The sequence below is a fragment of the Gavialis gangeticus genome, unplaced genomic scaffold, assembly GCF_001723915.1.
Source record: "Gavialis gangeticus isolate Ggan-Ray unplaced genomic scaffold, GavGan_comp1, whole genome shotgun sequence".
Taxonomy (NCBI): Eukaryota; Metazoa; Chordata; order Crocodylia; family Gavialidae; genus Gavialis; species Gavialis gangeticus.
The window spans coordinates 10,650,984-10,668,229 of NW_017729018.1; the positions used below are offsets into that span (position 1 = coordinate 10,650,984).

The window sequence follows — 17,246 nt, forward strand, 5'->3', positions numbered from 1 at the left end:
CGCGCATGCGCGACCTGCCCCTCCCCCCCTTCCCCGCGGCTTTCACTTGGGCCCGGGTCGTGGCAACCTTTGCGCGGCCCTCGGCACCCCCGTCTGCTGCGCCTCGAGGTGCCTGCACCCCCCCCCCGGGGTGCTGATGGTTTTGGGGGCTTCCACAGCCCTGCCTGGTCCCGTCCGGCCCAAACAAAAGGTCTGGACACAGCCCGGGTGGTGGCCGTGTAGGTACATCAGGACCTCTGCAGGGAGGTGAGTGGCCCCTGGACGAACCCTTGTGCCCGGAGGTCCCGGCTCCTGGCTAAATCAGCATAGCTGTGTAGCGTTTGGGGGGGTTCCGGTTGCTGTCGGCTGTTGTTATCGCTTCTCGTCTTGTGCGTTTTCGTCCTCCAGTCATCCATGGTTCATTTTTGTAGGTTTGGCAAGTGGATGATGACATGTGGATGGTGTCCAGCCGCCTTTGTTCAGTTTTTGTAGGTTTGATGCTGAGGCGCCCAATGTCTTGGTCTCGTTTTTGTAGGTTGGATGCCACAGCTTGGAACCGTCTTTGTCTCGTTTTTGTAGGCTGGATGCCACGGCGCCCATCAGCTTTTCTCTCGTTTTTGTAGGCTGGATGCTGTGGCGTCCAGCGTCTTTTTGTTGTTCTTCTCCGGTGCCCAGAGGAGCACTTCCATAGGATTGTAGCGAACGAGGGCTGGAAGGGACCTCGGGAGGTCATCTAGTCCAGCCCCCCATTCGAAGCAGGACTATCCCCAAGATGTATCCTTGCAGTGAAGACTTTGTCTACCCAGGTCTTAAAAATATCCAAGGATGGAGAGTCCACACCTCAGATTAGCCTGTTCCAGTACTTTGCTACCTTCTAGTGAGAGAGTTCTTTCTTGATATCCAACCTTAACTTCCCTTGCTGCAACTTGAGCCCATTGCCCTTGTTCTGTCATCCGCCCCCACTGGGAACAGTCCAGCTCCATCCTCTCTGGATCCACCCTGCAGTGAGTTAAAGGCTTCTATCAAATCCCCTCTCAGTTTCCTCTTTTCCAGACTAAATAAGCCCAGATCCCTCAGCCGCTCCTCCTAAGCCATGTGGCCCACCCCCCAGAACCATTTTTGTTGCCCTGTGCTGGACTCTCCAATTTGTCCACATCCTTTCTGTAGTGCGGGTCCCAAAATTGGACACAGGACTCCAGATGAGGTCTCACCAGTGCCAAATAATGCTTTCATTGTTGCCTGGATTGCTTCTGTTCTTTCAGTGTGGCCCAGATAGTGTAAATGTTGTGCTCTGATTCCCTATCTCAGTGTTGGGGCTCTGTACAGTTGAAATGCGTGATTGCTTCTTATGCACCGTTTATGTGTTATGGGATCAAAGCTTTTCTGTATGTGAGAAAATAATGGGAGATGAAAGCAGGGTAAATCCACAGAAAGATAAAGTGCCAAGTCAGTGGCTTCAACAAAGTGTTGTCATTACAGTGACTCTCTTTTTCTGTCTCCCATAGGCCATTGAAGAGGAAGGAGGAGAGCCTGATGAAATTCCAGTGGCTTCAGAAATGACGAACAAGAGAACTCCAAAGAGAACTAACAAAGGTACAGAACAGTTCTGGAAAGGTGTACGTTGTGACTATAATGTAGTCTTATTTCCTTGGGGGCTAGTTTTCTGAACTTTGGCTGTCCCATTGTTAATGCTACTGGTAAAATTATGCCAGCAACAGCTGAATGTATGAGACTTATCACTGTTTCTCTGACCAGTGGAGACAGATTATTAATAAGTTTAAACACAACTCTTATTGGTACGCCAATAAAATTATGGACAAGGCTTTAAATTTCAAGTGTATTTTTAGGACTAATGACTCCGACAGAATTGTGCCAGAAACAGAGCAAACAGCTGCAGTGTAAAACCATTACAAGCTCTGCCAGTAATCTTAATCTTCAGTTGCCATGCTGCTGTTTATTTTCTTTTCATAACTGCAGTTTCAGTGGCTCTCTAGAAAGATGAAATCTGTGTCATCACAGAATTGAAATTTTGCACGTAATGAATTGTACAGCCCTGGGGATAATTGAAACAGTCACTAAGCAAATACAAGCAAACAAAGTGGTCCTAAAATGCAAGCTTTTTCACTTGAATCAACATTTTGCAAAGAAATCCTTCCTTTTCTGAAAGACAAGGTAGCCTACTACTACTAATAGAATGTAATTGTGTGAAAAAGCCTCAAATATTGACTTGGGTATTCAGATGCACATATTACTGGAATTTCATTTAGCTCATGTTTAAAAATCAACCATATTTCAAAATGTTGCTTTTGAGAGTGTTGTTTGAAGCCACTTCCTTTCCACCTGATGGTGGTTAAGTCTGAGAACCACAAAGTGAAAATCTTACTCAGTAGCAATTTCTTTGCATATTTCCCTGATGTGAGACTTGACTAAACATGTTCTGGATCTTTAAACTAATAGCCTTTATTTTATGATTTGGTCTTTGTGGACCTGCTTGCAATATTTGGATCTAAATTGTAAGCTGTTAATAAATCAGTCTTTTCCAGAGCAAACAGGACTTAAATAGTGACGTTAGGCTTCTGTAATAATTATTTTTAAAGGTTTTATTTTAAAACATTTTTTATCTTTAAATCCTTTTAACTATTGAGGTCTTGGGGAGGAGAGAATGGTATAAGAAAACGTAACTGTTCACTTAGATGTGAATAGGAGATGTCATTTAATCACATCTAGTGTTGCAATACTGTCTCACTTACCTAGGGACAAAATTTGCTTGCTGCATCCAATCTTGGTTAATTTTTTTATTTTTTAATGATGAATTTGGAACTTGAAGTTTAGCAAAAAGTGTATATATTTTGAGATGTTTATCACCTGAAGAATATGGTTTTCCAGGGCGAAAGCCAGAAGAAGAAGGTGTTGAAGACAACGGACTTGAGGAAAACTCAAGAGATGGACAGGTAAGTGAAATCATGCTTGAGGTTAAAAAGAGGGTGCTGCTTCAAGTCACAGTGAATATAGATCTATTCTCTTTCTTCTTTCAGGAAGATATTGAAGCGAGCTTGGATAACTTGCAGGATATTGACATGATGGATATTAGTGTGTTAGATGAAGCTGAAATAGATAATGGCAGTGCTGTGGATTGTGGAGAGGATTATAGTGCTGATAATATTCTTGACTCACTCTCGGATAGTAAAGACAATACTGATGCAGAAATGAAAGAACTTCCAGATCAGCTAACTGATCAGCTAGAAAATGAGGTGGGTAACTGGAAGTATTTCTACAGTTTTAAGAAATTAAGGAAGATGCCACTAGAAATGTGTCATTTAAACGTTAGAATCCAAATTTATTACTACTTTGTTTTCCACATAAGGAAGTAAGTTGGAAGTCTGTTTCTTTACCATTACACATGCCCCATCTGTGTCAATAACATCCTAGCTAAAAATATTTAGGTCTGTTTGCATGCAGCATAACTTGAGCTTTATTCAGATTTTGCCTGTCCTGTTTTGCCAGTCTTTCAACTTAAATCTTTGCTCAGAGATCAGTATGAGAAACTTGGATGTTCTTTATCAGTATATCACCAGTGAGTTGAAAGAGTCTTTAAATGTCTTGTTCGCTTTAGGTTTCCAAAGTATTACCCATTCCCTTATTTTGGGGTTGCCATTTCTGTTCTTTTTCTTTTACTGTTACTATCTGAGGATTAATGACATTGCATCACTGATCTCTTAACTTGGAAGGCAAAACTTCATTTTATGCAAATTAACACAGCTAGGAGTCCTATTGGTGGATGACTTTTCTGATTTAAGGGCATAGTGTGTTACTTCTGAGACCTGCTTTACCTCTAAGTGACCAGATTTGGTAGTATTTTATATATTTTAGACTTCTCTTTTTATTACCTTACTTCTAAGGTTCTAAAGTGACGAAGTTACTAAGTGTTGTTTGTAAATCTCCTTAAAAGATCAGGAAATATTTCCAGTGGACAAGACTAATCTGAAATTAAAGAGTATTATAAACTTATGTTTTATTGGTAGTAAATAGTTCCTTAATTAACCACTAAGATACTCAGCCATATCTGAGTATTCCTATGTAGTATTTTGAGGTTGGATCAAGAGCTGCTTTGAATACTGATAAATCTTTTTTTATCTGCCTTGGGAAATCAGATACAGAAGTATTGTTTCTCATTTAGGTTTGTCCAGTAAAGCTATATTCAGTATTTATAAGGAATGACATACTTTTCATTTAATTTTTCAGGAAAATGTTGAGGATATTGGAACTGGTTTAGATGCTGTTTCATCTGACTTGAGTGAAATGAAGGTAAATTTAAAATTCAGCTGTATTGTAAATTATTTGCAGTGCTATGTTAAAAATACTCATTACGCTAATGTCTCAATAAGAGAACTGAAGCTAGCTTTTTATATTGATTAGAATTCAGTTATGATTTCTATTAAGCATTGTAATACCTAAATTATATTACTTGTACAATGCACAGACTTATCTATCTATTTTACTCTGTAAAGGTGCACATCTGCTGTGCCTTCTGACTCACTTCAGACTAATCCCCAAACTAGCTCTAAGTTTTACAGTAAACAGTGGGTTCTCCGCTCACCTGGTACCTTTTTTGCCATTTGAACTGAATCTTTCACAACTGAATCTTCCTTTGCTATTTTTGGCTTCCCAGTTTATCCTTTGCTGCTTGATTTTTTTTTTTAAATGGCATTGTGTCGGAAAACTGCTGGTTTGTGTGAGCGCCACTAGAACTTAAATAGCCTGGCTGTTTCTTTAAAAATACCTTTAATCACTTGTTATTCATATATGTTCCTTCATTTCCTCCTTTGGTGTTGTGAATTATACCGATTAGTAGAAATGCACAGTCTGGTTTTTCTGTAGATATTCATATAATTGATATGGGAGACATATCAGTACCTTGTAGCATTTTGAGTCGTCTTCAGGCAGACTTGGCTGAACTAAGAGAGTCTTTTTTTGCTTTTGTTTAAAAATGGTTCTGGATAAATCAGGTTTAAAGAAGCTTTGAAATTGTATTAATTGAGACATCTTTTAAAATTCATGCATTGTTTTTCAAATGTAATGTAAAAAACTTTAAAAGCACTTCTTTTTCCTTACAGAAAATGGAGGAACCATGCTTGGAGCCAGGTACTGTTAAAGAAAAATATAATCCTGCCTTTTCAACTAATCCTATTGAGGCCGCTAGATATTTTATAAAATACATTAGTTTGCATTACATTTCTTATGGTGGACAGCCCAGATCATGCAAGGGTCATAGAGATTGGAAACCCAATCATATCCCCAGTTCTATGAAGTAATGTCTGTCGTTCAAGAAATATTTCACTGACATGTAATAGTTACTTTAAAAACTTCTTTACGATGCTAAATAGATATAGAAAAGTTGTTTGTAGTTTTTTAAACTGAGATTGCCACAAGTAAAACAGATCTTGTGATATCCCACAGTGCCATAATTCTATAACTGTATAGAGCAGGGAAGGCATTAGAAAGTTATTACAGGGGACTAAAATGTAAAAAAAAAAATTAAAATAAAAAATTAGTAACTGGATACAGAAGAAAGAAGACAGAGTTTCTTCCTGGAAATTTCATACAAATACTATTCACTTTCTGGACTGCAAACATACTCACGCACCAACAGAAGATGCCCCAGTTTTCATGTTGGACTCTACTAAAAGAATTTCAGTGAAATTAGAAAATTGAACTTTCAGTGCATTGATTCATTCATTCAGTTACACGTCTTGGACTTGGAAGCTAAATAGAGAAGAACCAAACCTGAACAATTTCACGAAGAATTTCAAGGAACAGCCAGAAGGTTTTTATTAAATCTGTGGGGGCGTTTTTCTTCCGTGTAGCTTTCGGGCTTTAACGTAAGAGTTTGTTAGAGAGCAGATAGCCTAGGGCTCTTACTGTTGTGTTCACTAGGGTTTTCCAATCTCTGTGTAGCTTAGAAGGTCTCTTGGTGTTAGTGTGGCAGCCATGCCAGTTCCACATTTGTGATTGCTGTATTTCCCTGGTGATTAAATCTTGTGCCATTCTATTCCTGTTAAATCCGTAGAAAATGAGAAAATACTCGACATTTTGGGGGAAACTTGTAAATCTGAGCCACTTAACGAAGACAATTCCGAAGTGGAGCAGCCATTTGCACAGGAAGGAAGTAACGTGGTGCCAGGCAGAAAGCTAGCGGAGGAAGAGGACGCTCTTGCTGCCGCTGAGTCGGAGGAAGAGGCCTTAGCTTTGGACAGCAAATCGGCCCCAGCGGTGGCAAGGAAGGAGGCAAAGCGTTTAGTTGTAGCGAAAGGGGAGACAAGTGAACAGACAATAGAGGAAGAGAAACCGGAGGACTCTGAATGTTTAGGAGTAGACCCCGTAAGCGATCAGAGTAGCAAAGCCTCCCAAGGCCCGGAAGCCTCTAGTGGGGAAACAGCGGATAAAGGCGCGGGTGCCGAAACCAAAGATAGTAAAGAAGATGCCAAGAAACCCGAAGACAAAGCTAATGCTGAAGACTCATCCGCTACTAAAGAGTCCTCTACCAATGAGGGCGGTGATCAGAAAAAGAGGTTTGTTTTTTCTCAGTTCTAGACCAGATGCTATCTTTTTTCATTGGTCATTAAGTGATGCAAATAAGCTGTTTCCTTCAATTGGCCAGCGAGACTGATGAAATTGTAGCTTATTCCTAAAGAATCTCTTTTGTTTCCTCTTATGCAGTTTGTAACTGGTCTGATTCTTTTCCTCAACCTTCAAAGGTTGTTATCTTAAATTATTTCTGTTTTTAATCTTGCATCTAGACATAATAGTCCATTTAAAAATCTGACTTCCCTTATTTCTTGTCAGATTTCTTAAAACAAGTTTGCAAAGTGTGTTTTCTGTTTCACAACATGGTTTCTGGTAGGTATTCAATTATAGCACTTACTATTATTTAGAGTTTAACCTTTTTTTCTTTCCTGATTGAATAACACTGATTTTTGTCTTTAGCTCAGTTGAGGAGGACAGAGATACAAAGGCAGTGTCAAAAGATGAAAAAGGTACGCTTCATTTAAAAAAAGACAAAACTAAAAAACCCCTCAATGTTTATTTGTTAAATATTAAAACTTCATTGCCGTTTTTTAGAATGCGGTATTTTAAATGTGTGTCTTCAAAAACGTTGGCTAAAAAACATTGTTTTAAATGCCAACAAGATGTGTTTTATAATTCAGACCTTTCCAGGGGAATTTGTGTTACCATCTTAAAAATAAATCTTAGAAAATGGATTTTTCCTTGTTTAAGGATCTCTGTTGTGCATGTCTCCAAAGAGAAAGTTGCCACTTTTTAGCATGTATGCTTGCCATTGCAGCTGATTAACACTTTTTGCTGAGGAAAGTGTTCCAGACTAAGCACATGCATGAATATTGTGTGTTCTGTATCATTTCCTATTTTGCTAAAAACACAAGTGTGTTAATAATTGCACATCTCACTCTAAATGTTTTAACTGCACACCTGTGACAGTCTTTAACCTGTCTCAGATCTCAGTCTTTGACCATGTCCAACCTATACTGCATGTGCTCACTGGAATATTTTGACAAGCAGTGTCAGCTGGGGCCTTGCCTTCCTCTCTCCTTCCCCCTCTTGTTGCTCAGCTGCAGCTCCAATACTCTGCGCTATCTCCCACAAAAATGGAAGTTGGCAACATCTGGCTGCTAACCTGTAGCACTCCAAATGTGTTAATATTGGGAGCAAATGGGCGTTTCTGTTTTGGCAGCCTCTTTTACACCATTTTTTTTTTCTGACTTTGCATTGGTCTTCTCTCATCTAACAATTGAGCCTAAACCCAATTGTCTATGCCAGATTACAACTGCTGCCTAATAGACACTGTTGGAGTATCATGTTTGTAAGAGAGCTGCATTCTGGACATCACTCTGCACATGTTTAGTTAACATTATCCCAACTAGAGAGTTTGCAGAGCTTTTTTGTCACTATTGAAATCTGCATCTGAAAAATCTGTTACAATGCAGATTCTGGCAGATGCATTTTTGTAATCTAAACAGTGAGGGCCTCCTCTCCTCTCAGACGAAGTCAAGTTTTGGAAGTAGTGCCTGTGTGATGGCAAGCTCCCATGGAACTACGAAGAACAGTGGTTTGGTGATTTACTGTAGAAGATGGTACTCAGCCAACCACAGGTAGCTGCTGAAGAATTTTCACTTTCAAACTTTTATTCCATATGTGCAGCTCCTCTGTGATAAACCTGTCTAATTTCCAATAATAAATGCCTTCTCTTCTGGCCCGGAGTACGTACCAGCGCATTGTTCCTCCAGAAGAACTTGCCCATCACAAGTCATGATGTTCAAGTTAAGTTGTGGATACACCTGTGACTGCTTGTCTAAATGGTTAACAGAAAGCAGGCCTGTGCTTGTCCAGTAAGAGCAAAACTTCGGGTTTGGATCTCTCTTGGGGTATGACACTAGTTGCAGGAACACATTTTTAAATCTACTAGTGAGACAAAAGTTGACATTTAAAGTTGAAACCAAAAATGTTTTGGTCAGTTCACCCAAACAGGGTGTTGAGGTTGGTTATTCTAAGCTCAGGCGGGGGAATTCTTGAAGACATACCTTGGCAACATAGAAGAAGGAAGATAAGGCAGATTTCATTACCTCTAGCACTGAAGCAAACTCATCAGTATACCAGAAAATGATCTTTGCACCTAAATGGAATATGCACATTAGTCCAAAAATTCTTGAGGTTGCTGGAGTGACTGACACAGAATTGGCTGCTTGATTTTTAAGATCTATTTTTATATGTTGCTGACGTAATTTTATTACCAAACTCAGGATCGAGGATATTCATTCAGATGGTTGACAGAAATGTATTCAATGCAGACCTCCTGTTTGAAGTGAGATCCCATTGAAAAGGAATGCTTTTGTAAGAAGAGACCTTTTTTTTTTCCCCCCAAGACATAGAAGAGAAGGGGAGACCTTTTAAGTAAAGATGCCTTATTTGATGTAGAAACTGGAAGGAACATTCAGTTCCAAAATATTTCTGTCTCCAAGCTGAGTAGCAGTTGGATCCATTTGCCACAGTATGGTTGCTAATGTAAATGAGTCCAAGTGGTGTCATCCAGTGCAACCTGTTGGCAACTATCACACAAGTCCCTTCCCTCTAGCACTGGTGCCTGCTCAGCTAGAGCATGAATTAACCTTTTTAGCATGCTTCAGAAATACTCGTGTGTCAGAGAATCTGCTTGGCAGCATTTTGGGGCTTAGCTTAGACCCTGAGCAATAGGCCTGTGTGAGTAAGCAGCTATTCGATCCGGGTTCGGATCCAGCCACTTCGGATACCAATCAGGAGATCCAATCCGGAGCTCCAGACCGGGTTCCGCTTTGATCCGGCCAAAGCGGCTCTGAAGCTTTGGAGCTGCCTCGGAGATCCAGCCATAGGGTATAATGGGGTATCAATGAAATATCTATAACTTTGGTTTGGGTTTTTTTGTCTGATTTGGATTAAACTTGCAGGGGTGGTAGCCTCTGCTGAGGGCATAAAGCCTGCCAAGTGTCAAGATCAGTGCAGGGGTCTAGGGGGAACTGTACCCCAAATTCTTGAAAGCAAAAGTCATGTCGCGTGTATGTGTTGCACCACAGGGGGATGAAAACTGCAGGGGTGGTGGCCCCTCCTGAGGCCACAAAGCCTGCCAAGTTTCAAGGTGTTAGGTGCAGGGGTTTGGGGGGAACTGCACCTCAAACTGCGGACAAGCAGAACTCGTGACATGGGTGACTGTGTTAAGGCGCAGCAGGGTGAAAGCTGCAGGGATGGTAGCCCCTGCTGCGGCCGCAAAGCCTGCCAGCTGTCGAGGAGATAGGTGCAGGGGGGTTCTGGGACCCTGCACCCCTAGCTGCTGACAGGCAAAACTCATGGGTGACATGGGTGCTTGTGCAACTGTCTGTCTTGGGGCAGCGGCCGGGGGTGGGGACAGCTACTGCAGGCCTGGCTGCTAAGCTACTGTGTTACCAGTTACCAATTAATTATGATTCACTCAGGGACCAGCTCAATACAGAGTACCTAGCTACTACATAACGAGTTAGGGAGCAACAATTAACACCTACAAAACCACAGACTAAGGAGAGGAAATAATCAATACAGACAATCAGCTGCCCCAAGACAGAGACAGTCAGTTGCACAAGCACCCATGTCATAGTTTCATAGATTTAGGGTCGGAAGGGACCTAGTAGATCTTCTAGCCCGACCCCCCGCCAGGGCGGGAGAACAGCAAAACCCCAAAACAAGAAACGGGACTCAAATGAGTCCAGCCAGGTAGGCATCCAGCCTCTTCTTAAAAACCCCCAGGGTAGGGGCCAGCACCACTTCCCATGAGTTTTGTCTATCAGCAGCTAGGGGTGCAGGGCCCCAGAACCCTCCTGCACCGATCTCCTTGACAGCTGGCAGGCTTCATGGCCTGAGCAGGGGCCACTACCCCTGCAGTTTTCAGCCCACTGCGCCTTAACACACACAGGGTCATCTATGTCATGAGTTTTGCCTGTCAGCAGCTTGAGGTGCAGTTCCCCCCAGCCCCCCTGCACCTATCCCCTTGAAACATGGCAGGCTTTGTGGCCACAGCAGGGCCACCACCCCTGCAGTTTTGACCTCATTGTGGCTTAACACATACATGTGACATGAGCTTTGCTTTCACAAACTGTGGGTGCAGTTCTCCCTGAACCCTTGCACCAATCTTCTTGAAACTTGGCAGGCTTCGTGCTCCCAACAGAGGCTACCGCCCCTGCAAGTTTCATCCAAATCAGACAAAAAACAAAAGTTACAGATATTTCATTGATTCCCCATTATATCCTATGGCCGGATCTCTGAAGCAGCTCCAAAGCTTTTCCGAAGCGGTTCATGAGCTCTGCACCGTTTTGGAAAGGCTAACAGAGCCAGCGCTTCGATCTGGACATGCTGCTTCGGATGCCGAAGCTTCTCTGGATCTGAGGTACAGTCCGAAGCCTCGCACAGCCCTACTGTGTAAGCATTATGACCTAGCTTTGGTAGCTCAAAGAAACTTTTCCCATTTTTAACAATTAACTTGGGTACTTTCAAAAATTTTATCAGAGGCCAGTTTTGCAAATCATATTTCATTAGCTGTAACTAGGACTCGTCAGTCCTTCCGGTCATCTGGAGGTTCTACTGTCTGATCACCATTAGTGGACTGGAAACTGTATGTACATAGACTTCAGAGAGAATTGTTAACATGCCTCATGGTGACCACTGTCTGAGTGGATCCCCAGATCTGCTTTTTATCACCATTCCTCTGAATCCCACGGCTGCTTGGGACTGAAGTAATGAAGGAGCTGAGGGAACAGTGGGGGGTTATAAAGATGTGCAGGAGCAGGTGTAATCCAACCGACCTGACAGTCAAAAAGATTATGTATGCAGGCAATAAGTGGTGGACCTCCATACAAAACTCCTCTACCTACTGCTGGTATGTAAGATCGGTAACTGTTCTGTGTTAATGGGCATCAATTCTTTATGTTGAATAACGTGCTGTACTTTCACTATGCATGTCAAAGCCTCTAGTTTTGTCTTAACTTAAAAAACATGGAACTTACACTTCCTAAGCACTTTCAGGAATGTGAATCAGTGGAGGTAAATATTTCACTTTGTTTCATTTCATCTATGACTACAGAATGTGGTGCTTATGGAGCTGCTTCTGTAAATTTAACTCATTATTTCAAAAGTGTTTTATTGTCTTTTTAAACTAGGTCGCACTACTAGCAGTTCTGGTAGAAACTTTTGGGTGAGTGGACTTGCTTCCACCACCAGAGCTACAGATTTGAAGAATCTTTTTAGCAAACATGGAAAGGTAAGGTTTGTAATCCATTTATTCTTGCTATTTAGAATGTTTTTTGTTAACTTCTGGTAACTGCAGCTGAAAATGCGGATTACCAAAAAAATATTTTTGGAGCATGTATAACAATAAATCAGCCATACAACAGTAAATTCATATTTAAGCTTTTTTATTTCATTCCTCACCCTTAGAAGAAACGTCTTTCCAATACATTGCTTGAATCATGTAAGCTTGTAACTTTTTGTTATACATTTACTTTTCCTGTGTTGTTTTGTTGTCATAGACTGCTCATAAATATGCAGGGGTGCGTATGGGAGTAGATTGCACTTTAAATTACAAACTTTATTTCTGATAGATTATTTAAGGAGAGTAGACCTGTAAATGGAGATTAATCCAAACATTGGTTTATCTAAAGTTAACACTGCTGCCAACATTGACACGTGAAAAAGCTTGTTGTTGGTTATTGCAAACTTACCTTGAAAGGTAATGAAAACCTTAACTGTGGTCATGATAAATGAAATAAATTAAACTCAGCACAGCTCTAGACCTGTGTTTTGAATCTCATGGGTTTATTGTTTTATGCAAAACAAACCATGTTAACTGTTGCTAAACAGAAATCCGTTATTTTGCTCACCTGATCAATCCAGAATTTCATTTGGAGATATGGGAGGGGCTAAGCCTAAAAAAGCACAAATCTAAAATGCATGCGACAACCTTATTAATATTTGCCTCTTATTGAATAATCTGTCAATGTTTCTTGTTATTCAAACAAAGGGACCCTGTTCCCCTTTGGAATAGTGGCTGCTTACAGATGTGAAAAACAAAACAGTACTTTACTTTTAAAGTCGGCACGCTCCAGCACCTGCCCAGAAGAGGCAGCGCATTAGTTGGACCCAGCTCATCCAGTGTCTGCGTAGATCAGGTGCTTTAAGTAGGGCTTTTTTGGCATTTTTATCTAATACCTGATTGAATCAGCTTTAGATAAAAACTCCAAAAAGCTGAGCTGAAATGCCTGATCTATACAGATGCTATGGAGCCGGGTTGAAGTAACACACTGCTGCTTCCAGTAAAGTGCCGTGTTTTTTTCCTTTGTCTGCAAGCAGCCAGTGATTCTAGGCAGAGTTAAACTTACATGGAGGTAAAAGGTACTCCTGCAGTAAATGTGTTGTTTAGAAATATGTTGCATTTCCGGCTGTCCCTCAGTCTGGAGCCCATGTGAATTGGAATTATTCCCTTTATTATAAATTCTGCTTTACAGATTTTTTTCTGCATAAATAGCTTTTATGGAAATACTTCTGTATCATCTTGGGTCTTTTTTCCCCTTGCTATTTCCTTTCCTGCTTTTGGTGAACACTTTGTCTCTCAAATTAAATTGTTTCTGAAAATGTAAATGTTATGGCTGGCGTTGTAGGAGTACTATTATCGATGATTAGTAAAGCTGTGTTTGATACTGAAGGTAGAGCTCATCTAAGCAGGCTGTTGTGGAACTGACATGGGTGCAAACTGAGTTAACTTGCCTTAGGTACTTGTTCCTCTTGTCGCTCTTCAGCAAGATGCTACTTTGAGAGACAGAAGTTCTAGTTGTCTTCTGAACAGAATTTGCTCTGTGTTTCCTTTTCACCATTTGAGCCTGCAAGTGGTTGGCCACTTGAAAACTGATGTTTCATTGATCAGAGGCAGCATTAAAGTAGAATGAGAGTGACATTAACATTTCATGTCTTTAAATAGTCTTCACGTGTTGTTTCCTTATCTCAGAATTGTATATATGTTTTTCCTCCTTAAGGTGGTTGGTGCAAAGGTGGTGACCAATGCTCGAAGTCCTGGTGCTCGCTGCTATGGTTTTGTTACAATGTCTACAGCTGAGGAGGCAACAAAATGTATTACTCACCTCCACAAAACAGAGTTACATGGGAAAATAATCTCTGTAGAAAAAGTAAGTGGCAATTCTCCAAAAATAAATAAATAAAAGCGCATCTGCCATTGGAACATACATTACTGAATTTCTGTTTTACCTGGGGGGGGGTTTAATACAATTTCAGGCAAAAAATGAACCTGCTGGGAAAAAGCCAGCTGAAAAAAAAGAGAACGAAGTGAAGAAGGAAACGGGAGTTAGCGAAAGGTATTATTCTATAGATTCCCTATTTTGGAAATGAAACATGTTCAGGTTTTGGGGTGTTTGCTGCTTTGTCTAGAAAAATAACCACATGAAAAAAATCTTATGGTGTATGCTCAGTAAGAGCTCTGGAGTAAGAGATGTAAACATTTCATACCTGAATTTATTAAAAAGTAAGTTGCATACCATTAAAAGAGGAGTTCTGTGATGCAATCACCTTATTTTGTAGTAGCTTTTCTGCTTATGTTGTGTTGGCCTTTTGATTTTCAGTTTAAATCTAAGGAGGCCTTTGGAAACATTAGCAGTTACCACTAGAACATGTTAGCAGAAAAGACCTTTTAATCTTTTAGAGGGGCTTCAGCAAAATTTGGTCCTTCTCTTGTCATCAGTTATTACCCTATAATGTTTATATATAGCATATATCTATATAATAACATATACCCTATAACATCTCATTGCTGCTTGGTTGCAGATCTCTGCAGCTTGAGAGGCAGATTTTTATGTAACTATCCAATATGGGAACATGGATGTGAGCCACAAATAGGGTTATCTAAAAATCTGTTGAGGTTTTATATTTTGGTGTTTAAACATTAAACAGATTTCCAGTACTAGTGTATGCAATCACATATCAAACTTGCATCATTCGAGGGATGAAGAGGGCACTGCAGTGTCTGAAAACAACACTGACAGCGAGAGGGGAAAGAAACCGAAAAACACACATCCCTGATTTAGCTTCACTAGATGGTCTTGACCGTAGATCACTTGTTTAAACTTTGTGTCCTGTTTGTCACTATGATAAGAGCTGAGAGATCCAGCTGGTTCTTTCCCTTAAATGTCAACATCCCCATACATGCACTTTTAGCTCGAGTCTCTATCAGATATACCTAAGTTCAGTTTTGCAGTTGGTTTTGGGGTTTTCTTTTCTTGCCGGTTTAATCATAATGACATGGTCTTTCTGACCTTTACCACAAAATCTTCTGCTGTTAGCATTTCCGTTGCATCTATTAAGGTAGGCAGGCATGTTCTATATTTGCTTAGAGGCCTTTCATTTGCCTTACACTCTTCTGTTGTAAAGCCTGCAACACTTAAATGTCTGAGACCTACTCTGAAGACCTCTCCAGGGTTCTGATCCAGGCATCAATCTAGTCACTTGCTAGAGCTTTGTAGTATCTTCCCCTCATGCAGCTGGGTTCTGTATTACTAATATGATTACCAGCAGTTGAAGCTCAGATGTTCAGGACTTTGTTCCCAGAATTTGTTCTTCTTCAGTGCCATGCTGCTTCTCATTTCCAGAATGCTGAGTACCAGCCAGAAGGGTTCATCCGAGTCCCCTACTTTACATATTTTCTTGAAGTAGACTCCTATCAGATGCAAGACTAATTGTATGGCTTTGCTTCATCGGGTTCTCACCTTTAGAAACTAATTCTGGGAGAGGTTTTCTTAACCCCTACATACAAGGGTAATTGCCTTGTATTTAGTGGACAGTAACCCACAACATGCCTGAGAACTTTCTTTTGTGTGTATTGCAGTTATCATGCAAGGCCCAAGCTTTATGGAAGCTGTACACTGTGTTCTGATCTCTTTGTGCTTCATGCCAAAGGAATGAGCATTTTCAATATGGCAACTTTTGGCCCAAGTTTCTGAGCCAGTGTTTTATGTGCAGAAGGAAATCCATATTGGTCTATTTCTGGCTCAGACTTTCTGCACAGCACTACCATTTTTTGTCAGTGTGTTGCTGGCTTTTTTCCCCTCCAACTTTTAAAATCTCTCTGTAGGTCTGGTGTTAAAAAAGATGAGAAGTCTGACCAAAAAGATGATGCTAAGAAAACAGAAGAGAAAGATAGAAAAGATGAACAAGAAAGAAAAGATAAAGATGATCTGAAATTGGGGTCTTCAGACCAACCTAAGGCTACCAAAACTGGTAATTTAACTATTGTTTTGCTATAGATTAACCAGCGTGATTCATGTGGATGCTTAGAGTTGTGCCTTCCCAAACAAACAGTTGTTTGCAAAGTGTTTTGGAGTCTCAGGTGAAGGGCAGAGCCATATTCTTCATCTGTTTTCCCCGACTCTTTCAGCTTTTACACAATTTTGGGCATTATTATGGGTGATGATATGGGGAGGAGATTTGAAGGTATTCTGTTCAGAATCTGTGTTGGGGCAATTTGGGCATTGGGTGCATATATGTGAAGTGGTCATCATAGCGGGTACTTTTTCTCCTTATTAACCTTAGCATCTGTTGGGTCCCCTTAGGGGATAGAACTTGGAAACAACCATTCCTTGGCCTTGTAGATTTAGGAGAAGAAAAAAGCAAATATAATTAAAAAGAGGATCTCCAGTTAAAATTGTCAGACTGGACTTTTACTTCACTCTAAAGCCATAGTAAATGCTGGGCAATGGAAGAAAATGAGGCTTTGTTATTTTGTTTTAATTTAACTTTGTCTTCCTGTTTTGTATCTAATACACAAGGCTGGATGGTTTACTAGGTCAGACTAACATAAAGTAACTCCATCATGACTTGTTTGTAGAAAAGGGTGAACACTGACAATTGCAATCTGTATGGATTCTGTTTTCATTATAAGATTGAATGTTGCTGATTATGTTGACAGATGTATTTCATTTTCATCTTATTCATGTTAGATATCGGAAGTTATAAACGGACTGTGGAATTAATCGAGTAATATCCAAGCCACTGCTACTAGTACTACTCAGTTTGTGGAGTAAAGATTTACTTTGATACAAGAAGAACAGAGATTTGAATTACTCTGACATCATTTAAGAGGTTTAAATGTTAATTTTCATTTTTGGCAGGTCAGCTTCTGTCACTGAAAGCGATGGCCCATTCTGCAAGCTACATACTCTGATATTATTTTTCTGTTTTTTGTAGGAAGTAAAGGAACTGAGAGGACTGTCGTAATGGATAAATCCAAAGGAGAACCTGTTATAAGTGTGAAAACTTCAACTTCATCTAAAGAGAGAGTAAGTTTAATGTCCCTATACAGGGACCGCATATGGTCCTTTATAGTATCCTTGTGTGATCACTGAAGATGTGTACTTGAAAACCTTCACATAAGATATTCTCAGGATGAGGAATGGGAGGAAACTAAAAATATGTTCTGATTTCTGGAACTTGTTTTTCTACTAGATTTGCCCAGTTACAGCTCCTGCACCCTGTGTTCAGCAGTCCTGTTAGTAAAATAGCTTCCAGGTGGCTAATGCCATAGGCCAAGCTGTAGTCAGGCTGAACAAATGTTGGCATTTAAGTCTTCTATTTGTTATTTGTGATCATCTCTGCACTGATAAAAGGAACAGTGATTATTTTTTTTTTTTTTTTTTTTT

The 17,246-nt window shown here is 40.4% G+C and overlaps 1 protein-coding gene across 7 annotated transcripts in view; it reads left to right on the forward strand.

The window, feature by feature from the left end:
* Nucleotides 1-17,246, forward strand: part of LOC109294892 (scaffold attachment factor B1-like) — a 30,139-nt gene that overhangs the window by 5,573 nt on the left and 7,320 nt on the right. For 4 of the 7 annotated variants that reach the window (XM_019513460.1, XM_019513463.1, XM_019513461.1 and 1 more), the window contains exons 2-13: nucleotides 1,485-1,572; nucleotides 2,866-2,930; nucleotides 3,015-3,230; nucleotides 4,222-4,284; nucleotides 5,094-5,121; nucleotides 6,047-6,548; nucleotides 6,964-7,013; nucleotides 11,709-11,809; nucleotides 13,578-13,727; nucleotides 13,834-13,913; nucleotides 15,683-15,828; nucleotides 16,795-16,886. In XM_019513460.1, coding sequence (XP_019369005.1) covers nucleotides 1,485-1,572; nucleotides 2,866-2,930; nucleotides 3,015-3,230; nucleotides 4,222-4,284; nucleotides 5,094-5,121; nucleotides 6,047-6,548; nucleotides 6,964-7,013; nucleotides 11,709-11,809; nucleotides 13,578-13,727; nucleotides 13,834-13,913; nucleotides 15,683-15,828; nucleotides 16,795-16,886 — 1,581 coding nt within the window. The other 3 variants (XM_019513467.1, XM_019513466.1, XM_019513465.1) reach the window with 3 other exon arrangements.